Here is a 24,032-nt window from a genome sequence, read left to right as displayed (position 1 = left end):
AGAACATTCGTGACCTGTACTAATTCTTAACTATCCACCTCTAGCCAGAGCGTGTCCGTCAGTGTCCCTGGGACTTACTGACCTATGGCACCTTCGGCGCTCCACAGAGGAGCTCATTGGATGGGCGTCTCTGTGTCCTACTTACTGCAGAACAGACCAAAGCAAAAATGAAACTCGTGTCAAAGCATCAACATTCCTATGGCAACATAACCCCGAGAAGACAGTACGGCAAAGGATACTGAGTGACGACATTCATGAGGAGGTAGAACCACATGACGGGCATTGTCACACCAACGACCGGAACTTGATATAATTCTGCAGAGATTAAGAGAGGAGACAGTGGTGTCACTTGCGACAGCTCACGTTTTCATCTGTTTGAACAAAGTAATACAGTCTGAACCTCACAGGGACAACAGCGCTATCTCCCCTACGAGTACACGTGGACCCCACACCACTTCACTTGCCTCGCTTTCAGGCGGCATCAGCCTCAAGAGTTATTACACTGTTTTCTTAAAACAAATGATAATTTATTTTAATTTAAAAAATTATTTACCATTCCCCTGAATAGGACCCCACTTTACAGAGAAAGACAGTGAAGCACCCAGAAGTTCAAAATGGTATGGTCTTAACTGACGACACAGGAGGTAAGAGAATCAGTAACTGAATGCCATTTGGAAATACGTTCCATCCTACCAGTAATCAAAGAATTCTAAATTAAACAAGGCTGTGGCATTGTATATCTATTGAATTAGCAATTAAAGATTTATAAATAATATTCTAATCTGGCAATGTGAAATGGAATTGGCAGTCATTCATTTGGTGGTAGTGTAAGTTGGTGTTTTTAAAGAAATCAATCTCACAATTCTTATTATGGGGCCATACAAGTATTAGTAGTTATTCTTAGAAATTAATTCTAGATAATTCGAAAAAGTTCTTCATTCACTGCAGCACAATTTATAATAAGGAAAAACTCTGAATTAATTTAAATATTCAATGATAGAGCAATGGCTATGCAAGCAAAGGTACTTTTACTAGATGAGGCATTATACACCTCAATTAAAAAATCATAAAGATTACATATAGTCACACACAAAAATACCACCTCAGAATGAAGGTAAAAAGGAGGCAGAAAATTATATCCACAGAAGGATTACAACTATGTAAGAATTACAACTATGTAAATTGTGTCTGGAAGGAAACTGGTAAAATGAAATTAGTTGATATATAGGGTAATGGAACTTTAACTTTTCTTCCTTTAAATACATTCTTATGTTAGTTTTACATAATGAGGTGTTTACACAGTGAATATTTGGGAGAATAAAATACCCAAGATTGAAGAGAATAAGTACATAGTAATCCTCTAAGGGCATTTCTTTTATATTGCTAAATTGTTTTGAGTTTGAGATCTACTGCATAACTTGAACATTAATTTTCTTTTGCAAAAAAAAGTAAGCCATCTAGATAAACAGATAATTTGTTAGAACTGTATGTCTGGATTAGTGGGAAATCCCAATAATCTGCTATTGTCTCTGAAACACTCAATAAGTATTGAAATGAAAAGAAAGTTAAATGTTATTACTGTTGAACAACTTCAGAGATCCAGTGTATCACTTTGCTGAGGAAAGAGACAATCAGTATGATGTAAAATATTTAGGTATATATTCAGCTCTCAGAAAACTCAGGATAACAGGTTCATCTGACAGACTAAAACTCAAGACAATAAAAAGTGTATATTTAACTCAGGGATGATTCAGAAGAAGCTGAAGGCAGATTGCTACTATTTGTTTGCATTCTCAAAACATCAAACCTTCCACATTCGAATGCAAGCACACAAATTCCAAAGCAAAACAGAAAATGTGAAGCTATCCTCTCATGTCATTTGCAAATAATTGAGGGGCACCTGTAAAAGCTTGTGCAGCTGCAGCTACGGCTTAACAGCACTGTCTTCCTGGAAGGGGTATGGTTTCAAGTGGAGAAATGATTTGGATAAAAAAGCAGTAGTCAAGTCAAGAGTAAAACTGAAACTTTGCCTCAGAAACTCACCAGACTTATTGAATAGAACGGCGTGGTCATAAATATCAGAAGCCAAGAAGATGAATCCAGGAAGTGGGAGGGCATGCTATGGGAAGAAATATTTCACGTAAAGTTAAATGCCCCAACACTGAATCATTGTAAAGCTACTCTCGTTACTCTAAGTCTTACACGTTATTTGATAAGCAATATCAAGAAAAGCAAGTTAGACATTAAGTTAGATGTATCCAGTGCTTCTAACCCCCAAATTACGGGTGATGATCACCACCCAAAACAAAAAACGGAGTCAGCACCCTTTCCTCCACAAAAGGGAATGGGAAACATAAAGACACAGCCATTCTGCCCAAAGGATTGGCTACATTTTACTACTCTTTCGGAGGACTGTTAAGTAAATATAATGGACTTAAAAATTATAAATAATGTCAAGGCAAATTTCAGGGAGTTTAGAACACTAGTGGGAAAAGAGACTGGAGGACAATATGAGGTCAGAGAAAAAGAAATGAAGACAAGGATAAAAGACATTGAAGAAGAGGAAACAATAGAAAAGCAAAGATGACTGTACCTGAAAACCACCACCACCACGCCACAATAATTTAATGCGGAATCACTTATTTACTGAGCAGTTACTATGTGCCTCACATACTGTTCTAAATGAGAGATGTGGAACAAATGGAATGTTTATTTTTTTTTAATTCCTAGCCGCATGCTCTAGCTCCAATTAAATATATCAGATTGCTTGTCTGCAACGTCAGTACAACAAGTTGGCAGGGAAGGAATCCCTGAGGTTACAGAACCGGGAGGCAATTACATCACCCTGACCTTGAAGGGCTGTGCTTTGGGCATTCCCTACCTCGACAAGAAAGAAGGAGGAGGAAAAGAAAAATTAGAGGAGGTAGCGCCAGATCAGCAGTTTAAAACAAACCAGCATAAATTAATGAGCTATGGAAACTCCCCATCAAATGAATAAAGCCCATCTGAGGGACTTACTCCTCTCACCCATCCTCCCTAACTCTCAAATGCCCGCCTGCATATATAGAGCCAAAAAAATGTATACACATTTTAAGAAAGGAAAAAACTGTATTAAAATTGTAATGTTCAATATATAACGATAAGGAAAGATGACAGCAAGTCATGTGTACACATTGTTTTGGCACCCCTGGTATTCACTCCCCTTGGCATGCTGTTTCTGTTACGTATTTTCCTGTCCAGGTTCCCATACTGGTTTGAACCTGATTTTATTTGCATGAGCACTGGGGGTGAGGGGTCGTTGTCCCTGCGCTAGTTCCTGGTTAGCAGACATGTCTTGTGTACATGGAGCACCAGGATTGCCTCGTGTGGAGACCTGTGGCCCCCAATGTCCCCAGCAGCCTGTTAGGAGTACTTACTTCCATCTGTGGGGTCCTAAGCAGTTTACCAGATAATATATTGACCCTCCAAGTCCATCAGAAGGAGGGCATATCACATTTGAAATAACTTATCACAATAACAGTAACTCAGTCATTTTTATCTTCCCCAGGTTCAAGAAATTGCTTACATTATAAAATAAAGCCTCTTTGGAGTGTTTCCCAAATTGTTTGTAGAGAGTCTCTTGGAAAATACCCATCCTTGCTGACATCAGAAGAGCAAACGTCAGTGCTCCAATTCCTAAAAAACAGGTCAGGTTATAGGATACCTGCATTTGCTAATTTCCAGATATTTTCTTAAAGAACATTTATTGTTTAAATAGTCTACCAACATTACAAACTAATTGTAGGACATGTGTACATTTTAAAAAGAAATAAAAATCAATCACAGTATTACCATCCAGTCCTTTATATAGTTTCCTACCTCTCTATTTACATTTATGTACATGCTAAGACAGATTCTTAGTGAGTATAAAATTTTATATCTTGCTTTTTCACCATCTTTTTCCTGGATTTTCCTTCAGGTCATTCATTAAAATTTTTTCAAAAGTATGATTTAATAGCTGCATCTTACTCTCGTGTGTATGAACCATACTTAAATGTCTTACAATATGAGAATGGTTAGATTACTTCCAGTTATGTACATCCTTCTACATAAATCTTTTTAAAAAATGTTTATTATTTCCTTAGGATAAACTCTCATAAGTGGAATTAGTAAGTCAAAGGTTGTAGACATTGAAATAACTCAACACATAAAGTCTTTTCCACTAAGACTATGTCAATTTATACTCGAAACAGTTTATGTGAAAATGGTTGTCTTACTGCACCCTCAGCAGCAGTGAGAATAATCATTTATTATCTTGCCAACATCACAGACCAAAAATAAAAAGGTACCGTATTTGGGTTTCAATTTGCATTTCTTTGATTATTAGACTAGAGAGGCCGAACATAAAGTTATTGGACATTATTTTTTTCCCCACGAACAGTATGTTCACATCCTTGGCAAATTTTTCTTTGTGAAAAAAGTATTTTTCTAATAGCTCATAAAGATCTGTGTTAAGAATAGCAATCTAAAGGGATCAAGTTTCAGAGTCAAGAAGCAAGGAGAAGATGGTTCTTCCACGGCTATTTCTCTTTCACGTGGTCAGTCTCGATCTGTTATGGCCACCACTGAATGCAGGGGAAAGAGTTTCCTTCCATAACACACAGACTGAGCACCGTACTCTACGGGAGTTGACTCATTAATTCCACAAAGAGACACTTGTATTTTAAAAAATTCCCCAGGAGATTCTGCTGAGCAGTCGGGTTTGGGAACACTGACGTCTAAAGAAAAGAAATCTAGGGTTTAGCAATGGGTCCCTTGGAAATGCAGAGTCAACAGCTGCAGTGCACCCTTCTTTTGAAGAAGCGTCGACTCGCAGACCGCTCATGAAGAAATGAATGCTACTCTAAGCACTGCTCCCCGAGAGCATGCTGGGCCAAGGCGGCATGTCCATGGCAACCAAGAAAAACATGGACCCCTGTTACAGAACATACTGCCACGATCCTGGACATTTTCTTGAACACTAAAGTTTAGACATACGTGATCCCAAGTGCCTCTGTCTTCTGTGGCATCATTTGTTTAGCCGAAGCTTCCTGCCAAGAAACATGTCCCTGAGGAGAAAACTCAGCAAACAGAATTGCAAAGGCAATTATCTTTATTGTAATTACTGTACTTGCCTAGTAACCACCATGCAAATGCCTGGAATCCATCATCCTCACTCAAGCTCGACTGGGAAGTCTAGGAAATAAGAAAAAAGACTACACAGTATAGAGACCAGAACTACACGCCAGGGGCCCGGCTACAAAGGAAATATTTGTTACCCATTTCCCGCCACTCTTCTTTTTCAGAGATCTGAATGCGTGTATTACAAAAGCATTTAATTTATTGCATCATTAATAAGTACCTGGGTCCCCATGGCAATGCGTGAATATAAATGATTTGCGAGCCGATACTTACCACCTGCTTCGCAGACATGAAAGTGCAAATAAATATCCCCACAGACACCAGGGCAATGGAAGTGTATTTGAATATACTGTATCTGCAAAAATAAGAACAAGAACGCCTTAGGAATGCAAGGACACTGATTTCCACATGATGTTTACAGCCAGATGACGCAGAAGAGTACAAGTCACCAAAATATAATTGAGGGTCATTTCCCAGCAGAGTCCGTGTAAGTCTGTGTGGGAAAGAATCAGGGTGCCGGCAGAAGGTTATACAACACCCTTTCTTGGTGGTATTTCAAATACTTTGATTGTCTGTGAACTGATTGTTTCATCAGAAAAAAAAGAGAGAGAGAGAGACCAGACACAACCTTCCATTCTGCTCTCAAAAAACCAAATGAAAGCTTGACTCAGACCTTCACGGTCATCATGCTTTTCCTGTCTTCAGGGCGGCCAAACCTGAGTGTGAAGACACACACCACGCAAGAGGGAAAACAGGATGTGAGGTACAAGGTGCAGGATTCAATACTCTGAAAATAATTCAATCGTTCATTTTCAGGAGAGGATTTTTTTTTTTTTAACTCTGAAAAAGTGTTGTTTTTTAATGTTGGCATAGTTGGAGAAAGGGAGGAATATTAAACTAACTAGCACTATTGGCAGTAATAACAGTGACATTTCACATTAACTGAAATAGTATCATTCACATCCCTCTCGGATTCTTGATGATAAAGCAAAAGGCCTCAGGCAAGAGTGAAAAGAAAGTAAGCTCACAGGATGAACCAACCACCCGAGGCTTATGCTCAAATACTTTGTATAGTTCTGGTCATGGCATCTCATAAAAGGCCAACAGAACTGGCTAAGAAGCAGAGTGAAGGGCCCAGAGCACTGTGCTAGAGAAGAGGGTGTGGGCGAGGGAAGGCACTGATGGAGGCAGCTATAAAAATAAGGGAAGGCTTCAGTCTGGAAAGATCAAAATAGAGAGGTTTATAATTCAAGCCTGAAAAAGAATGAACGGCACAAGTAAGGCACATATAGATTTGGTTTTCAAATCCTGGGACGAGGAGCACACTATGAACCCAAGGGGCTCTACCCAGGATAAACAAAAGGAGATAATAAGTGTAAAAAAAGAATAAACAGGGCCACATTAAAATGGAGTCAGAGTTGCCATCCCAGAGGAACTGCCCTGCATATATTATGCCTCAAACCTTCGGAAAGTTAAAACAGGGCAAAGTAACCTGTGAGTGGGCCTAAAGCCACACTGTACCTCCAAGAACTGTTTGTAAAGATAACAAGAAGGCAGATATTTATGAATACCGGGCTGATAACTACTAGACTGATAATTTAAAAACATGGTTTAGAATTAGTGTCACTATGTTAGCTTATCTGCACCAATAGAAAATGCCTTCCTTCTACGGATGTAATTGTTCCCCTTCCCTTTCTCATAAATACCCCTTGCCTTTGTCTCCTAATCAGAACACCGTTTGGGTTTCTGCCCAAATCAGTGCTTCCCAGATAGCTTTTTTCTTTTTCTTTTTTTGATCTCACATAAATGCTTCTTGCCTCTCATTTTTTAGGTTAAGATAAGTTACTCATGCATGATATTAAATAGGGAAACTCCTGCTCTCTGGGTGACACACACTAAGAGAGTCAAAAAAGCTGAGAAAGGTAGATTCAAGATGACAGACCCAAAACAAGTTCTTAAGGAAAACTGAAATGTTTGAGAAAGGCGCCTGACATTCTGAGGCAGTATCAAGAGAATACATTCTTTTTATAATGTGTTGTTTTGTATCCCTGTTATGAGCCCAAAATCAAAGGTTGGAAGGACCACAGGCGTGTCCCAAGGTGAATTTTACACTAAGATGCACGATGGTTACTCCAAACATAACAAAACTGACCATTATGTATATATGCTTAAATGCAGGGGACCTAGGAAAGCAATCACCTGCAGTGGTGCTTAACCGGAGAACACATAAGTCTCAGGGGATAACGGGTTCATGATAAGGAGCCTAGTAAGACAGGACAATTGTCCTTTTTGTCCTTTTTATGACACAGCCCTTATTACTTCAAAACTCTAGGTTCCCACACTCTGCCCTGAGAGCTCCTTTCCAAGTTAGTATAGAGTTCTAATACTGGGGCCGGATATTAAATACATGGCAAAGTTGGCATCAACTTGTACAATGTGGGTCTTAGCAGTAAGGGTGAACTTCCCCGGGGAATGTTCCAGACTGTTTGTGCTGTCTTTCCTCATGACCCTCCTCCTTGGGAGTGAGAGAGGAGGCTCAGAATGAAGGTGGGAGACAAATACTTTTAAAAAGCATCCCAGGTACTTTTGATGTTTTCCACCCTTATCCCACAGCCAGCCACTGGTGACAGGTGCAAAGAACAATCCTGAAGCTTTTCATTCCATCTTCAGAGGCCATGAGGGCCTCTGTCAGGAATTGTCTTTGTAATAAGTATGATGATTCCTTAGTTCGTTACTTTCTACCGATAAGTTCCTTCTATGACAGCACTGTCCCACAAAACTGCGACGTTGGAAATGTTCCACATCTGGGTTCTCTGATATGTCACCACCAGCCACATGTGCCTACTGAGCCCATCAAATGCGGCTAGTGAGACTGAAAAACTAAATATTTAAAATAATCCAAATGTAAAAGTCACATGTGGCTAGTGGTGACCCTAAGGGACAGTGAAGTTCTAGATCACCTGGCTTCGTAGGTTAGTATGGTTCTAAGGAGTCAATGATGACATGAGCTAATTCCACAGAGAGAAAATGCTGCTCCAAAGCCACAGGTGGGATCTCTTACCTGGTCCACTGCCTCAGGAATATACATCACCATCACATAGGAAACTGAGAAACAAAGTAGAGGCCAACTACAAACTATCTCCCCTACGAGGGGCTCAAGATATGCTTCCTATACATAAATTATAAACACGTATGGTTTACCTTTTCTTCAAAATTATAATTCCTAGAACCATGTTGGCAATTAGAGAACCCTGTAAAAGGAGACAAAAGAAAGTTTCAGTGCACTAGGAAAAGACAAAAACATAATGCAAGATAAATATGAACATGAATAAGGAGAAAACAGCTGGAAAGGACGTGACGATGAGTAATTAGTAAAGGTCAGGTGTTCTTATGATGGCAAAAAGTATAAACCATAAAAATTAACTTTTAAAGTAATAAAACCTTTTAAAGATGACAATGAAAATATAAACCTCTCAGTAACTGGTTATAGCTGAAGCTAGGGCTAGCAGGAATAAATTATATTATAGACTTATTTTTGTCAAGTTTTCCATCTATCTTACATTTATAAGAGCTTTTAATAAGCTTCTCCTCACACATAGTTTTAATGAAAAAATTCGTGCAGGGGCTCTCCTCTGAAAGGCTGTTGGTCAATCATCAAGTTCCTACTGAAAGTCTACTACGTGCTCAATGCTTTGAAGGTCATCTTAGTAATCACAATTAGGTTCTACAAAGTCCTTTTCGGAATAGCACATTCGAGCTCACAAAAATCTCAGACCACACAGAAATGTTGTAATTTCAATAATCACCCATTTTGTATTCTTCTGCAATCCTAACTACATTCTCATGTTCTCATTTATATACAAAAACCTCTACTGCTTTGGGAGAAACGCACCTTGGTCAAGAATTTCCCTTTAACTATCTCAAGTCTCTGCTTAAAAAACAAAACAACAAAAAACACAGATATCTGTTTCATGTACTAGAAATAAATGTAATTTTATGAAAGAAACAAAAGGTGACAAGAAATAAGTTAAATAACAGTCATAGTAAATTTGACCATAAAATCAACCAGACGAAGGAAATTAAAGGTAAAATCTGTTTCCCAGGAATATTTCAACTTCCCTTTTATTAATCATCTGTAAGACCCCAGATAAATAAAAGTAAACCATCTCCTTTTACATTCCCCTCTTTCCGCCTTACTCTTCAGGTGAAAGCCAGCCTCTGCTCACCCATCCATGAGATTTGTTCTTATGCCCCAAGTGTCACTTATTACAAAGCCTTTCATGGCATGTGCTCAATCTACCCCCTTGGTTTCATTCTCAGAGGCACACAGGGTGTGAGCCAACAGTACTTACGGATCGAAATATCATGTGCAGAGGCATGGCAATGTTGAGATTCAAGGCGTAGTTGTTCACCACGCTGACAGTAAAGAACATGGTTACCATGACGACGTAGTACCTGGAATGCAGAGATAACAGCTCATCGTCACACAGGCTCTACTATTTCAGGAAAATCAAGGATAGAGGGAAATACATATTTTCAGTTAAAAAAAATGTGTTTTGCTTCTTTCCTCTGTAATGAAGACTATGTCGCCATTATAATGTGACATCAAACGCTAAGTACCTAGAAAAATCCTTCCCAAAGCCAAACGAACATGGAAAAAGTTTGAATTCTAGGATACGTTTCATGAAACCCTAGTTTAATATGTTTCAAGTATACAAAGAAACTGAAAAACTAGGCTTCATAAATGTTACCTAATAGACATCAATTGGTTTTTACAAAGTGAAAGGAGAGAGATGACATGAACATCCCGGCAGAGTGAGAAGATGCCAGTGTTTCTCCCCTTAAATTTAAGTCAGACAATTCTAACTCAACAAGGATCCCCTGCTCAACACACAACAGGCCTAAAAGATCCACGCATGGGACATCTGAAGGTGGGAGTATTGGAACAAGGAGGAGAGACAGGATGGGCCGAAGGACAGGGACAGTGGCTGCAGACGCAGTTTGGTTCCCACCCTGGCTCCAGGGAGCATGGTAGTGGTGGTGAAGTTGGGCTGCAGACCTCACACTACGACCTGGAGTGTAAGAGGGGCAGAAGCAGTTTCCTTCCTGCAAAAGGCATCTCCCTCCCCTCTCCATTGTGGCAGAGCTGGGTAGAGGTACCCGGGAAGCTTTAAACAACACAGCTGTTGCTGTCAGCCATTACTGTGAGGTGTGGGGGCAAAGCCATGAGATCACAAACTTGCCTTCTCTGCCCCATATGCCCCAGAAGAGCCCGGTAAAGTCAAAAACACAGTGGGAAAAGGAGATAGCTATGGAGGGCTCACAAAACCAGTTTTCCACCACCCACAACATTCTCCCACCACAGTAGTGGTGCCCCGTAAACAAGGCAAGTTGGTCACAGAGGGGACACCCACCATGCCAGTGAGTATGTGGCATTTTCCTTAATCTAAGCAACGCCACTCCACCATGATCCCAGAGGTGCAAACAGTGCAGGTAAAAGAAAACAAAAATTTGTACTATAATACCACCTGTGGGAAAACAAAGAAAGTACCCTACCTATTAGCCTGCTGAATTGTTGAGAGTAAAATAGTATCTAAAGCGATCACTACTACCTCAGTGCACACACGGAGAAACAATCTATCAAATACCAAGACAACTTGGGAGCACAGAAAGAAAATGAAGTCTCCAGAAACCAAACTCGAAGTCACAGAAGACTATGATTTAAATGACAAGAGAATTCAAGGTTGCGATTTTAAAGAAACTCAATAATTTACAAGAAAACTCAAAAAGGCAGTTCAATGAGCTCAGGAATAAAAAAATTGATGAACAAAAGAAGTACTTGACCAAAGAAATTGAAACTACAGAGGGTGCCAAAAAAGAGTATACACATTTTAAGAAAGGAAAACACTGCATTAAAATTGTAATACTCAATATACACCGATAACAAAAGATGAATACAAGTCATGTGTATACATTTTTTTGGCACCCCTGGTATAAAAAGGAACCAAACAAATTCTGGAGCTGAACAACTCTAATACATGAGATAAAAAAATTCATTAGAGAGCATTGGAAACAGAGCAGACGAGATGGAAGAGAGAATTTGCGAACTCAAAGATAGAAACCTAGAAATGACCCAGGAGGGAGAAGAGAGAGAACTAAGAGTTTAAAAAAAAAAAAAAATTGAAGAACTCCATGAGAACGATCTGACTATACTTGAAAGAGCAACCTAAGGATAATAGGTATCCCAGGAAAAGAAGAGAGGGAGAAGGAAACAGAGAACCTACTTAAAGAAATAATTGATGAAAACTTCCCAAGCCTAAGGAAAGAACTGGACTTAAGAATACAGGAAGTTAACAGAACACCCAGTATATTAATGCAAAAAGACCTTCTCCAAGACACACTGTATTCAAACTGTCAAAAGTGAATGACAAAGAAAGAATTCTCAAGGCAGCCAGGGAACAAAAAAACTGTAACCTACAAAGGAAACCCCATTAGATTATCATCATCATCAGATTTCTCAATAGAAACATTATAATACAGGAGAAAATAAAAGGAAATATTCAAAATATTGAAAGAGAGGAACAATCAGCAAAGGATAATATATCCACTAAGTTATATTTGAGATATGAAGGGGAAATAAAGACTTTCCCAGGCAAACAAAAGCTGAGAGAATTTACCATGACAAGACCTGCATTACTGGAAATATTGAAATGAGCTCTTTTACTGGGAACAAAACACAAAAATATACAAAACTTTGAGTAAGATGATTGATTGACAGAAACAGGAAACTGCAAATCTACTTCAGAACAGGTTATTAAACAATTATAAAGGTTAAATGGGAGAAAAGGGCATTAAAATAATTATAACTACTGCAATTTAGTAACGAATGCACAACATAAAGAGGGATAATTTGTGACAACAAAACCAAAAGGCGAGGAGGAAAAGGACTGAACAGGTACAGTTGAGTGAAGATAAAAGGCAATCAGAAGAAAAAGGACTATTGTATGTGTGAGACATTTACACAAACCTAACAGTAACCACAAAACAAAAATCCAGAGCTGAGACAAAACGAAAGAAGAGGAAAAGGAGAAAAAAATAATTAAAAAACCACCAAACTGAAATAGCAAACAGAATCGCAAGGGACAAAGAAACAATGGAGATACAGAGCAACAAGAAAACAAAAGGTAAAATAACTAGTAAGTCCTCATATATCAATATACCAAATATATTTATATGATATAAATATACCTCATATACCAAATATATTTAGAGTGATTTCGAGTGATTACTCTAAATATAAATGAACTGAACTTACCAATCAAAAGGCACAGAGTAGCGGGATGGAATAAAAAACAAGACCCAACTATATGTTGCCTACAGGAGACTCATCTCAGCTACAAAGACAAACACAGGCTCAAAGTGAAAGGGTGGAAGATGCTACTTCAAACAAATGGCATCCAGAGAAAAGCGGATGTATCAGTACTTATATCAGACAAAATAGATTTCAAGATAAAAAAAGGTAACAAGAGACAAAGATGGACATTTTATAATGATAAAGGGGACAATTCATCAAGAACACATAACGCTCATTAATATATATACACACACCCAACCTGGGAGCACCAAATATATAAAGCAATTACCAACAGACCTAAAGGGAAAAACTGAAAAACAACAAAAAAAAAGAGTATATTAATAGTAGGGGACCTGAATACCCCATTGACAGCAATGAATAGATCATCCAGGCAGAAAGTCAATATGGAAATATTGGCCTTAAATGACACATTACATCAAACGAACTTAATCAATATCTGGAGAACTTTCTATCCCAAAACAGCAGCATACACATTCTTTTAAAGGGCATATGGAACATTCTCAAGGACAGACTATATGTTAGGGCACAAAAGTAGTCTCAATAAATTTAAGAAGACTGAAATCATACCAAGCATATTTTCCAAGCACAGCGGTATGAAACAAAATTAACTACAAGAGATTAAAAGATACACAGAGACACATGCAAATGAAAACATGACATTCCAAAACGCAGCAAAAGCAGTACAATGGGGGAAGTTTGTATCATTACAGGCCTACCTCAATAAACAAGAACTATCTCAAATAAACAATCTAACATTACACCTTAAAGAACTAGAAATGAAAGAAGTCAAAGATGGCAGTGGCGTAGGAGGATGCTGAACTCACCCCCTCCCATGAGCAAACTCAAATACACACAAATACAGAGGACAGTTACTCCTGTGAGACAACAGGACTGAGTGAACAGCTTCTAAAAGACAAACTTAAACATCTATCAGCTTAAAATAGACTGCAATAGATATAGAATTATCTATCTATTTATTGCTTCATCTATCTATCTGTCTCATGGTAACCACAAACCAAAAGCCTACAAAAGATATACAAAGAATTAAGAGAGAGAAAAAAGCAAATTGAACACCAATGAAAACTAGCAAACCACAGGGAAGAAAAGATAAAAAGGAGAAAGGAACAGAGAACTATAAAAGCAATCAACAAAATGGCAATAAGCACATACTTATCAACAATTACTTTAAATGTAAATGGATTAGGTGATCCAATAAAAAGACACAGGGTGGCTGAATGGATTAAAAATCATGACATCTATATGCTGATTACAAGAGACTCACTTCAAATCGAAAGATACATACAGACTGAAAGTGAAGGGATAGAAAAAGATATTCCATGCAAATAGAAACGAAAAGAAAGATGGGGTGCAATACTCACATCAGCCTAAATAGACTTTAAAATAATTTTTTTTTTTTACAGACGACGAAGGACATTACATAATTATAAAGGTGTCAATCCATGAAGAGGCTATAATAATTGTAAATATCTATTCACCCAGTATAGGGGCACCTAAATATATAAAGCAATTATTAATAGCATAAAGGAAGAAATCCACAGTATTACAATAACAGTATGGGATTTTAATACTCCATTCACATCAATGGATAGATAATCCAGACAGAAAATTAATAAGGAAATAATGGCCTTAAACGTCATATCACATCAGATCGACTTGATAAGCACTTTTGGGACATTTCATTAGAACAGATTAGGCCACGAAACAAGCCTCAATAAATTCAAGAAGACTGAAGTCACATCGAATATCTTTTTCCAACCACGTGGCATGAAATCAACTATGGGTATAAAACTGGAAAAAACACAAATACGTGGAGCCTGAACAACATGCTACTAAACAACCAATGGATCAAACAGGAAATCATCACTTCTATTCAACATGGAATTGGAACTCCTACCTATAGCAAACAAACAAGAAAAAGAAATAAAAGGCATCCAAATCAAAGAGGAAGAAGTAAAACTCTCATTATTTGCAGATGACATAATACTATATATAGAAAACCCTAGACTCCAGAAAAAAACTATTAGAATTAATAAATGAATTCAGTCAAGTTACAAGATGCAGTGTCAATATACAGAAATCAGCTGCACTTCTATACATTAATATCAAATGATGGGAAGGAGAAGTTAAGAAAACAATCCCACTTACAATTGCATCAAAAGCATAAAATTCTTGGGAATAAATTTAACTAAAGAAGTGAAAGAACCATACTCTGAAAACCCTAATACCTTAGAAAGATAAAGGAATACATACAAATGAACAATTATGAACAAATGAATTAAACGAGTAATTTTATATTTTCATGCCCCCAGTTTGAACTAGAAAATACTTAAGATGCCTTTTATATATACCAAGTTAAACCAGATAAAATTAAGATGCTTTCATACATGTCAGGTTAAACCATATAAAATTACCCATTTTTTGCAGGTCAAAAAGGGTTGAATATCAGCAATTTCATTTGATTGAACCTAATACATTCAATAGAAGAAAAAACTATTTAAAATAAATGGCATAAGAATGCAGGGGAAAGGTACATACGCGGTCCCATATTCTTCAGGAAATGCTGATCTTTGCCCACAGAGCCCCACTTTTTCCTCATCTTTACACATCGGAAGAATGTGACAGCACCAGTCTCACTTTATCTTCCCTAACAAGAACCAATTTTGCGTTGCTGGTTAGGTATGAGCCTGTATGTCCAATAGGCAACAACACCAGGGCTCATCTGACACAGTCGGGAAAGTCTGAGGAGCTGTACAATGAATGAGAACAGAATCTCACACGCACAATCACTGGCCATCGCTGTTTCACAGCAGAGAAGTGATACAGTACTGGCAACTTCACAAGGTTTCTTTCCAAATGTTCTTAGTCCTGTCTTGACAAGATGCCATTTAGAAATAAAGTGAGTTCCTCAAGGTCTTTCAGGGTAATGAATGCCAACTACAGCCCACACCGTTGCCTATAGAGCACTGCCTGGAAAGCACTGGTGGCGATGAAGGACATGAGCACAACCCGATTATAGCTCCACAGATAGAAAATAAAAAGCCAGCATAAACGGGCACACATAGGGGTATGGCGGTTAGGGCCAGATCATGGGCCGCTTCAAAGGGCAGGGTAGGGATTCTGGGCTTCACTCTGATGCTGATGGTGACCCCTGAGTGCTTGTGAGAGAGAGTGCCATGATCCCAAGGTAGGAAGTTGAAATGGAGGGGTGAGGAGGTGCTAGGCAGGTCAGCCCCTAGGAGACTACTGCGGAAGTTAGGATGGGAGTGAGTATGTTCCTGAACTGTGCTAATGGCAGCCAGAACGGAAAGAGACAGGGCGAGGAAAGAAAGGGTCAGAGGAATCGAAAGATGCTGCAGCTCCTACTGTGACGTACATGATGGTCTTGGCAGCAAAAAGTTTTAGGCAGATACTAACACCACTGGAAACAAATAAAAATATTCAGAATATTTAGCATCCCATTGGGAAATTAAAAAATACAATGTTAATAACAAAATTCAGCCAGATTTTCTACAGCAAGGTACTCAGGAACATTGCAAAATGATACCAGCAAAGCCAAGCCTCCACCAGTCCCTGATGCATTCATACCAGGATGTCCCTCTCAACGGGACTAAGTGACACTACCCTACTAAGTACTCACAATCAGATGGATTAGACGTTTAGTTCAAGTCTCACAGCAAGAATGCTGAGTTTTCAATACATTGCTTATTATAAGAACTGCTGTTTTCTTTTTGGCCTCATGAGAACAATTATGTAAATGTGGACTAATGGATGGGGGTCTGGAATCAACAATTTTGCCTTAGTTTGCCATTTATTTTCCTTTAATTGAGGTGAAATTCACATAACATAAAATCAACCATTTTAAAGTTAACAATTCAGTGGCATTTAGTACATTCACAATGTTATATAACTACCACCTCTATTTATTTCCAAAAGCCTTTTTTTAAGTTAAAAACTTTTTTTCAATTACAGTTGATACACAATACTGTGTTAGTTTCAGGTGCACAACATAGTGATTACATTTATATAACTTAGGAAGTGATCACCCCAGTAAGTCTAGTATACACCTGACTCCATACATAGTTATTACAATATTATTGACTCTATTCCCTATGCTGTAGTTTACATCCCAGTGACTGTTTTTATATCTGGCAATTTGGACATCTTAATCCCATCCCCCTTTTCACCCATTCTTCCAATTCCCATCCCATGTGGCAACCATCAATTTGTTCTCTGTATCTATGAGTACTAATTCGAAAAGACATATGCACCCCTATGTTCATTGCAGAATTATTCACAATAGCCAAGATATGGAAGCAACCTAAGTGTCCATCGATAGACAAATGGATAAAGAAGATGTGGTACATATATATAATGGAATATTACTCATCCATAAAAAAGAATGACATCTTGCCATTTGTGACAAGGATGGAGCTAGATGGTATTGTGCCAAGTGAAACAAGTCAGAGAAAGACAAATACCATATGATTTTACTTTATGTGGGAAAACAAAGCCATTCGTTTTTTAAAAGGAACAGTGATACCTCTCTTACCCTATTTGATAACATGAGGATAACACACATCACTCTTTAAAAAACTGGTGGTCACACTAGGCCTTTAACTGAACATACACCACACACACACACACACACACACACACACACACACAGAGTCACATTTAATACATTTTTGTCTCCATCATAGTTATTTAAGTGTTGTGGCAGGCATTTTATTGTAAATAGAGGCTCCCTGGAGTTTCACAACATATTAAAGTCAGAAAATGAATTATTATTCTACTGATATCTTGATACAAATCTTGTAAAAGGATGTCTCACATTCCTTTTATATAAACACCACAAAAGCTCTTAACTTTAAAAAAGGAAAAAAAGGGCTAAAAGAGACTTCAATGTACCATACCTTATGGGGATGACTGGCTGCTTCCTTCCCAAATCAGCTTCAAAGAGGAAGCCTTCTACAGCGATAAATAAAAATTGTGCGAATGTCACAATGTTCCCACATCCTGGATGCTTTCTGTGGAGTGAAAAACAAAAAGGCACAAAACACTGAGATAAAAGCCACTGTGACTTGTTATACTGATAGTACCCCCTGTTCCTCCGCTGCCTGTTCTCATACCGAAGGGATCACACACATTTAACAATATACCTCAAAGAGAAGAACGCCAAGCACTCTTACCTCACTCTTCCATAGGTGCAGCAGGCCATGAGTAAGAATCACTGATATGTCGTTCCTAGAACGACGATCCGACTTTCCTAGTAAATGGTATGAGCTGGTCGTGTGTTCTTAGTGGGATCCCCACTTAACTGAGAAGGCGTTATTCAGGATCCTAGTTGGCTTAGGCTTAGGGAGCAAAGCCACGGGCGGAAATACGCTGGGGTCTCCTAGAGATGTTTACACATCCTCCCGACCAGGCATCTCCAACACAGCTGTCAATCCGGGATGCGTACCCGGTGCTGACGTCAGGGACAGTACCTTACAGTGCTCCCCAAAAACTGGTTATTGGAGGGGGGACTCTTACTATTTTTATAAGTACAAAGCCCAGCTGTACATACGGTACATAAACCCATATGTAGTGTATTCTTTGTGGGGGGAATGATTAGGAACAAAATGCCTAAAACAAGGTCTTTGGGGGTGAGGGTGGGGGTGGTGTAAGAAGTGACAACGAAAAGATTGAGGACACAGCTGTAGTGAGCTGTTCTCCCCAACCCTGACACAATGTACGAGGCACTCAACACGTGTTCCTGAACCCCCGTCGCAGCTCGGCAGTGATCCGTGTGAGCCTTGGGGTCTTTCACAGTGACCGCTAGGAACACAATTCCAAGGTAGAAATCTTCTTCCAGACATCCCCCTTGAGGCACTCTGTGAAAACTAGTTACTTAAAATGTCTGTGCTTTTCTTGAGCTGGTCCACCATTAGGCTCTGTTCGATCACTGGAAGAAGTACAAAGTGAGCAGCTGTCTTTCTTTTCCTGAACCTTCCAGGTTTCCCATATTACCAATATTCCCATATTACAAAATACAGCCTTCATAGTCTGTGTTCGCGTCTGAACCCAAAGGCCGTTTACCCAAAGCTGGTGACTAGAGGGATTTAACTATATTATTATGTGAATATAACGCTTTTTATTAAAAACAACTCCATTCTCTATTGGTGGTGTTAATATTAAATAACAGTGCCAAGTATACACATTTTTCAATACACCCACCAGGCATAAAAATAAGCAACTCCTATCATAAGCCATTCTTGCCAAGCGATGCTGACTGTCTGAGGCAAAACTGTTGCTACTCGTAAGAATCTACAGCCTGTGAAGGTTGGCTTGAAAACTACTGCTTTATAGTCAATTCAACAACTTCTTTTAGCACGTCTTACGTGCAAGGGACAGGGCTAAATGTTGCAGGAATCCATAAATAATCATGTAAGACATTTGCCTTATTCAAGGAGCTAATTAAAACCATTCGCCTACATATGAGTGACAGGGGAAGGAACTAGATCATTCCCAGTCCAGTGTTTTTCCACTCCGGCCAGGCCATCTTTTATCATGTGCCTGGGGAGCCTCACCCTCCAGTTCTGACTGGATTGGTCTGGGGTAGGGCCCTGGACTCTGTACTTCTGAAAGCTTCCCACTTGATTCGAATGTGAGGTGAATAGAGAACCACTAGCGTAGGCCACTGGGGAAAGGGCCGGGAGGGGTGTGCAGGTGTAAGATGCATCAGTAATTCTTATGTGCTGACCCCCAGTTGAGAACCACTGGGCTCCTCGGTGGTTAAAAGTACACAGTGACATGCAGGATCCAGCTCTGTCACCTACCCTGTGACAGCGCAAGCTAATCACCCTCTCTACGTCTACTAGTTCTCTTATCTTTAAAATGGGAACAGTATTTACTAGTGCCCATCTCATTGGTTTACTGCAGAGCAAAATGAGCCAGTCCCTGAAAAGCACTTCCCATAGTGTCTGCCAGGCCAGGACGACCAGAATTTAGAATCTTGCATATTAGAAGGTCTTCAATTTGAAGTCTAGTAACCCTTTTGAAGATATTTACATTGACCATTTTTCTCACCTATCAAATGGAAGTGACATATTTTTTAACATTGTAGTGAGGATTCAATGAGAAAATATCAAGTGCCAAGCACAAACTTAGCCCAAATGGGGCTCAGGAAGCTTCCTTGCTTTCCCTTCCATTTTCTCTTTACCAAAAGCTTAGGTCAACTCAATTAAAGAACAGTTATCGAGAAAGTATTATGCAAAAAGTTAGGTGTTAGCTGTCAGGGAGCTCCCAGTGTGAATGAGACCTTATCTCTGCTCTCAAGGAGATGACAGTATCGTGAGGGAGCCACGCGAGGAGTAAGACGAGCACAGTGCCACAGAGGGACGCTTAGAGGATCGGCCATGTCCTATTTACCTGTGTGCCCCCACTCTCGGGGTACAGTGTCTGGCCTTCACTCAAACCCCTGAATGAATGTGGGGAAGCCTCACTGTAAGCAAACTTGATCTAGAATATGAGGATTGTACAAAAGCTATAAAGAAACAATTTATTTCAAAATATGATTCACTTTACGAGTGTATTCGCCATACGATTTTTAAAAAGGCACCATAATAACTTTTAATTTTATCTCTATTTTATGGAGGTAGGTTTCATTACGGCCCAGTTCATAGCTAAAGATAAGGAGGGTCACGTGGCACTGAGATAAATCTCCCAGGGCCACATGGCAAATACATGGTGTTTGCATCACCATCATTACTATTATTTATAATTCAGTGGTTTTGAGTACTATCTTTAAGAGTTGTGCAGCCATCACCATTATTTAATGTTAGGATACCTCCAAAAGAATTCCCATACCCCTTAGGAATCACTCCCCATTTCACCCTTGACAACTCTACTTTGTCTTTATTTCCCTAAGAGTTTTACATGAATCTTATATGCTCATATAATTCAACTCTTTAAAAATCAACTTACAGAGCTTTTTAGGAACACACTGTCGTATAGATACCAATGGAATTATTTTATCTTAAATAATTCATTTCAAAACTTCAGAGCAAAAATTTGGACCCTTTTCCCTAAATCACTTGTTTTCTTGAAATTCGTTCCTCAGGAATTATCAGTTTCTCTAACTTTGAATTCTCTCTGGCAAGATCCAATTTGTTTTTTTTTAAAGCAACTTTGAAGAAAAAGAATTGGGCAGATCGTTTATGCCTTTTGTAACTCTTATTCTAGATTTAGGAAACTTTCCTATTTGATTCAGCATTCGGCACTTGATGGAAAAGTAAAATGGGAATAAGGAAATTTTCAGATTGTTTTCCGCATGTAAGACCGTAATACCCTGCCCAGTTAGGGAGCATATCTTGCTTCCAAGAATGTAAGCTCCTTCAAGAGGGAGACCAAGGCACTCATGCAAGATTTTGCATCTTTTTTACACTGCATTGTGCTTTATATTTTATTACAGGTCCCAATTATAGGTATGAAAATAAGAAAAACCTAAATTTGTTTTCCAATTTGGAGAAAATGGTTAAAAATGTTCACTTCTCCCTGCAAGTCACTTTAGCATTTCCACTTATAGTTAGTGTTCTACTTGCCACCCAATGGTTCCAAGGAAGTCATATAAAAAGCACAGGTGCCGCTCTATAAAAATTTATGAGCTCTCCACTGTGACGTCCCAAGATAAAGTCACAAATTCTGAGAAGGCCAAAACCAGAGAGAACTTTAAAGACCACTTAGTCCAAACAGCTCTAATTTTATCGATCTGTAGCATGAGAAGTCGTCAGTTGTCCAAGCAAATCAGGAAAAAGCTGCTATTCAGTCTGGTGTACCAGTCATTAAATTAATAAATGTACCCCTCACCACTTTATTAAGACCCACTGCTGTGAGCAAAACTCCACATTTACAAAAATGATAAATGAGTGATGATTTATTTACAAAATACTCAATGTGTTCTAAATAGATGTTCCCACAATGCAGGAAAACATTCTGTAAAGTTAGATATATCCACCACTTCCCAGGAACAAATTCATAAAACATGTATACCTGTATTGAAACAAAATGGTTAGCGAGGAGGGGACACCGTTAGAAGTGTGCTTCAGGCTTTGCACATGAATCTAATTTATTCCTTCAAAATCATGTAATGCTGGTAGAGCCATCAGCCCCCTTTCACCGTTAAGAAAACAGACTAGGGAAGATCAAGTAATTTAGCCAAGAGCTCATAACTATTCAAGAGTCCCTCCAGTTGCTAACATAACTGACGTCATATAGCCTCTGGCAAGATTGAACGTAATGGCATATTCAACACAAATATTACACTATTACTCTCTGACCTTCATTTCCATGGCTGGCCTGTTTTTATCACTTTTTTTTATCTTTTAAAATCAATTTTCAAAGTAACCTTCCTTTGAAATGTACCAGCAGGATACACTTCTTTTCTCATTTTCATATCCCTCACCACCTACTCTCACGAATAACAAAATGACAGATCTTTATTAATACTTTCTGCATAAAAAAAAATTCCAAGCTCTGTAACTGCAAAAATTAACCCCACACAGAGTTTACCCTAAATAAACTGGTTGCTTCAAAACGACTTAATCAAGGGTATCACGAAAATAAAATACATCTCTAGCAGGCACCACGAGGAATGGGGTGACCAAAACCTAGAGGCCGCTCAAGTTCAAAAGTAACAGGGAGGCTGAAAAAGGTATTGGACTGGGAATTTAGATATCTGTCTCTGCCACTTGCAAGTAGTAAAAGATCCTCTAACTTCTTGGGACCTGTTTCATTTTCAGCAAAACAGAGATTATAACTCTTGATCTATCTTGTCCACAAGACTGTTCTGATGGTCACGGAGACAAAATGTAGATTCAGAACCTTGGCAATAGACCGCACCAGAGACAGAAAGATTTTACAGCAGTAAAAAGGAGGCCAGAGAGGCTAAATGACTTTAAAACGTCACACAGTGGGGGTGGGACAGAGTCAAGACTGAAATTCATAATAATTTTGAGATTTTCAGTCCACCTGTTGTCTTTCCTGCAACAGTTTCTACCCACTGAACTTTGCACTTTGTTACTCAACATTATTTGGTTGCCATCTCAATGAAACTAACCTGGTCTCCCTTTGGTAAACTTCCTAGCCATTCTTCCTCCTCCCTTTTTTTTTTTTTTTTTTTTTTTTTGAGATAACACTGGTTTATTGGTTTATAGCATTATGTAAGTTTCGGGTATGCAACATTAGAATTTAACATCTGTGCGTAATATATCGTGCTCACACCTGAAGTCTAGCTTCCATTCTTCACCCCGTTTTGCCCTTCTTCCATCCCCCCAATTATTAATTTATAAAGTCACACCTTTAAAATACACGCTTTTCAGTTTAAAGACTAATATCTTAAAGCTGGCAATGCTCTCTCTGGTCAATGAGAACGACCTTTTGCATAAATAGTCCGCTCTGTTACATCACTAAGAGTCATGTTTGGGCAAAGTACTCATAACCATCTTTCTAAGCGTCATAAAACAAACGCTTTGCGGGCCGCTTTAATACACGTGAAACTTTCTTCGCCGCGTGTACAAAATCAGACTGACTTATAAATCAAAAAGCTTTGTGACATTATTAACGGGATGGAGAAAAGAGCTGGAGGAACCCTTGGCTTCTGTCAAGAGTTCCCTGCCGGCCTGGGACCCCATCACGTGAGAAATTCTCCCGGATCAATACCCCCAGTGTGTGTGTGCAAAACGAGTGACGACAGCAACACCCCGTGTCCCCCTCCGAGGGATGCTGTGCAACTATTGGGCGGGATAGGAAACGGTGCGCAGGATGCAGCAACAGCGGGCTCAGCAGGGTCCCGGGCAGCCCAGAGCGGACTCGGCTCAGGCCGTCCACTCCCGGCCCCAGGGCGCCGCGTTAGCGCCCGTCCTCCGACTTCCTCAGTGCAGCGCGGGGAACACCGCTGCGGCCTGCGGGGCTCACTCACCTGGCCAGGAGCTCTAGGAAGATCACGTTACTGCAGCAACCTGCGAAAACCAGGCCCACCGCACAGATCGGGCGCATGGCCAGTGCAAGGCAAGGGGAGCGAGCGTGCAGAGGGAACGCCCGCCTATATCGCTACCCCAGGAAGCAGGACCGCCGCCTCGGCCACCGCATAGAACATCGCCGCCGTCCCGGGGCGCTGCTCTTCTCCGGGGCCGCCGTGGTCTCCGGCCGAGGAGCTGTAGTTCGCAGTTGGCCTCGGCCCCATTCATCCGAGGGGGCGTCCTAGTCGGGGTCAAACTACATATCCCAGGATGCCACGCGCCTTTACGTCAGGCTTTTACGTGACCCTCTTCTGCTGAGCGGCTCCACTAGAGAGGAGGGACCGGGTGCCCGTCTTGTGTCGCACGATGGCAGCCGCGGGGCTTGCTGGGAAGTGAAGTTCTAACGCTGTCAATGTTCATTCCAAAGCCAAGGATTCAGAGAGGGATTCGTCCATCACTGTCTGAACAAACTCGCAGCT

The 24,032-nt window shown here is 39.6% G+C and overlaps 1 protein-coding gene across 1 annotated transcript in view; it reads right to left on the bottom strand.

The window, feature by feature from the left end:
- Positions 1-23,818, bottom strand: part of SLC35B4 (solute carrier family 35 member B4) — a 28,627-nt gene extending 4,809 nt beyond the window's left edge. Inside the window, exons 1-9 of the mRNA XM_019750951.2 lie at positions 23,514-23,818; positions 17,470-17,583; positions 9,513-9,615; positions 8,362-8,411; positions 5,434-5,515; positions 5,154-5,214; positions 3,566-3,675; positions 2,044-2,119; positions 240-315 (exon numbers count right to left, since the gene is read on the bottom strand). Of these exons, the coding sequence (XP_019606510.1) occupies positions 240-315; positions 2,044-2,119; positions 3,566-3,675; positions 5,154-5,214; positions 5,434-5,515; positions 8,362-8,411; positions 9,513-9,615; positions 17,470-17,583; positions 23,514-23,590 (749 nt within the window). The 5' untranslated portion in view covers positions 23,591-23,818. The remainder of the gene's footprint in view (positions 1-239; positions 316-2,043; positions 2,120-3,565; positions 3,676-5,153; positions 5,215-5,433; positions 5,516-8,361; positions 8,412-9,512; positions 9,616-17,469; positions 17,584-23,513) is intronic.
- Between the last annotated feature and the right edge of the window lie 214 nt (positions 23,819-24,032).

Source organism: Rhinolophus sinicus, linkage group LG11 (assembly GCF_036562045.2).
Source record: "Rhinolophus sinicus isolate RSC01 linkage group LG11, ASM3656204v1, whole genome shotgun sequence".
Lineage (NCBI taxonomy): Eukaryota > Metazoa > Chordata > Mammalia > Chiroptera > Rhinolophidae > Rhinolophus > Rhinolophus sinicus.
This window is presented reverse-complemented; position numbering and strand designations above follow the sequence as displayed.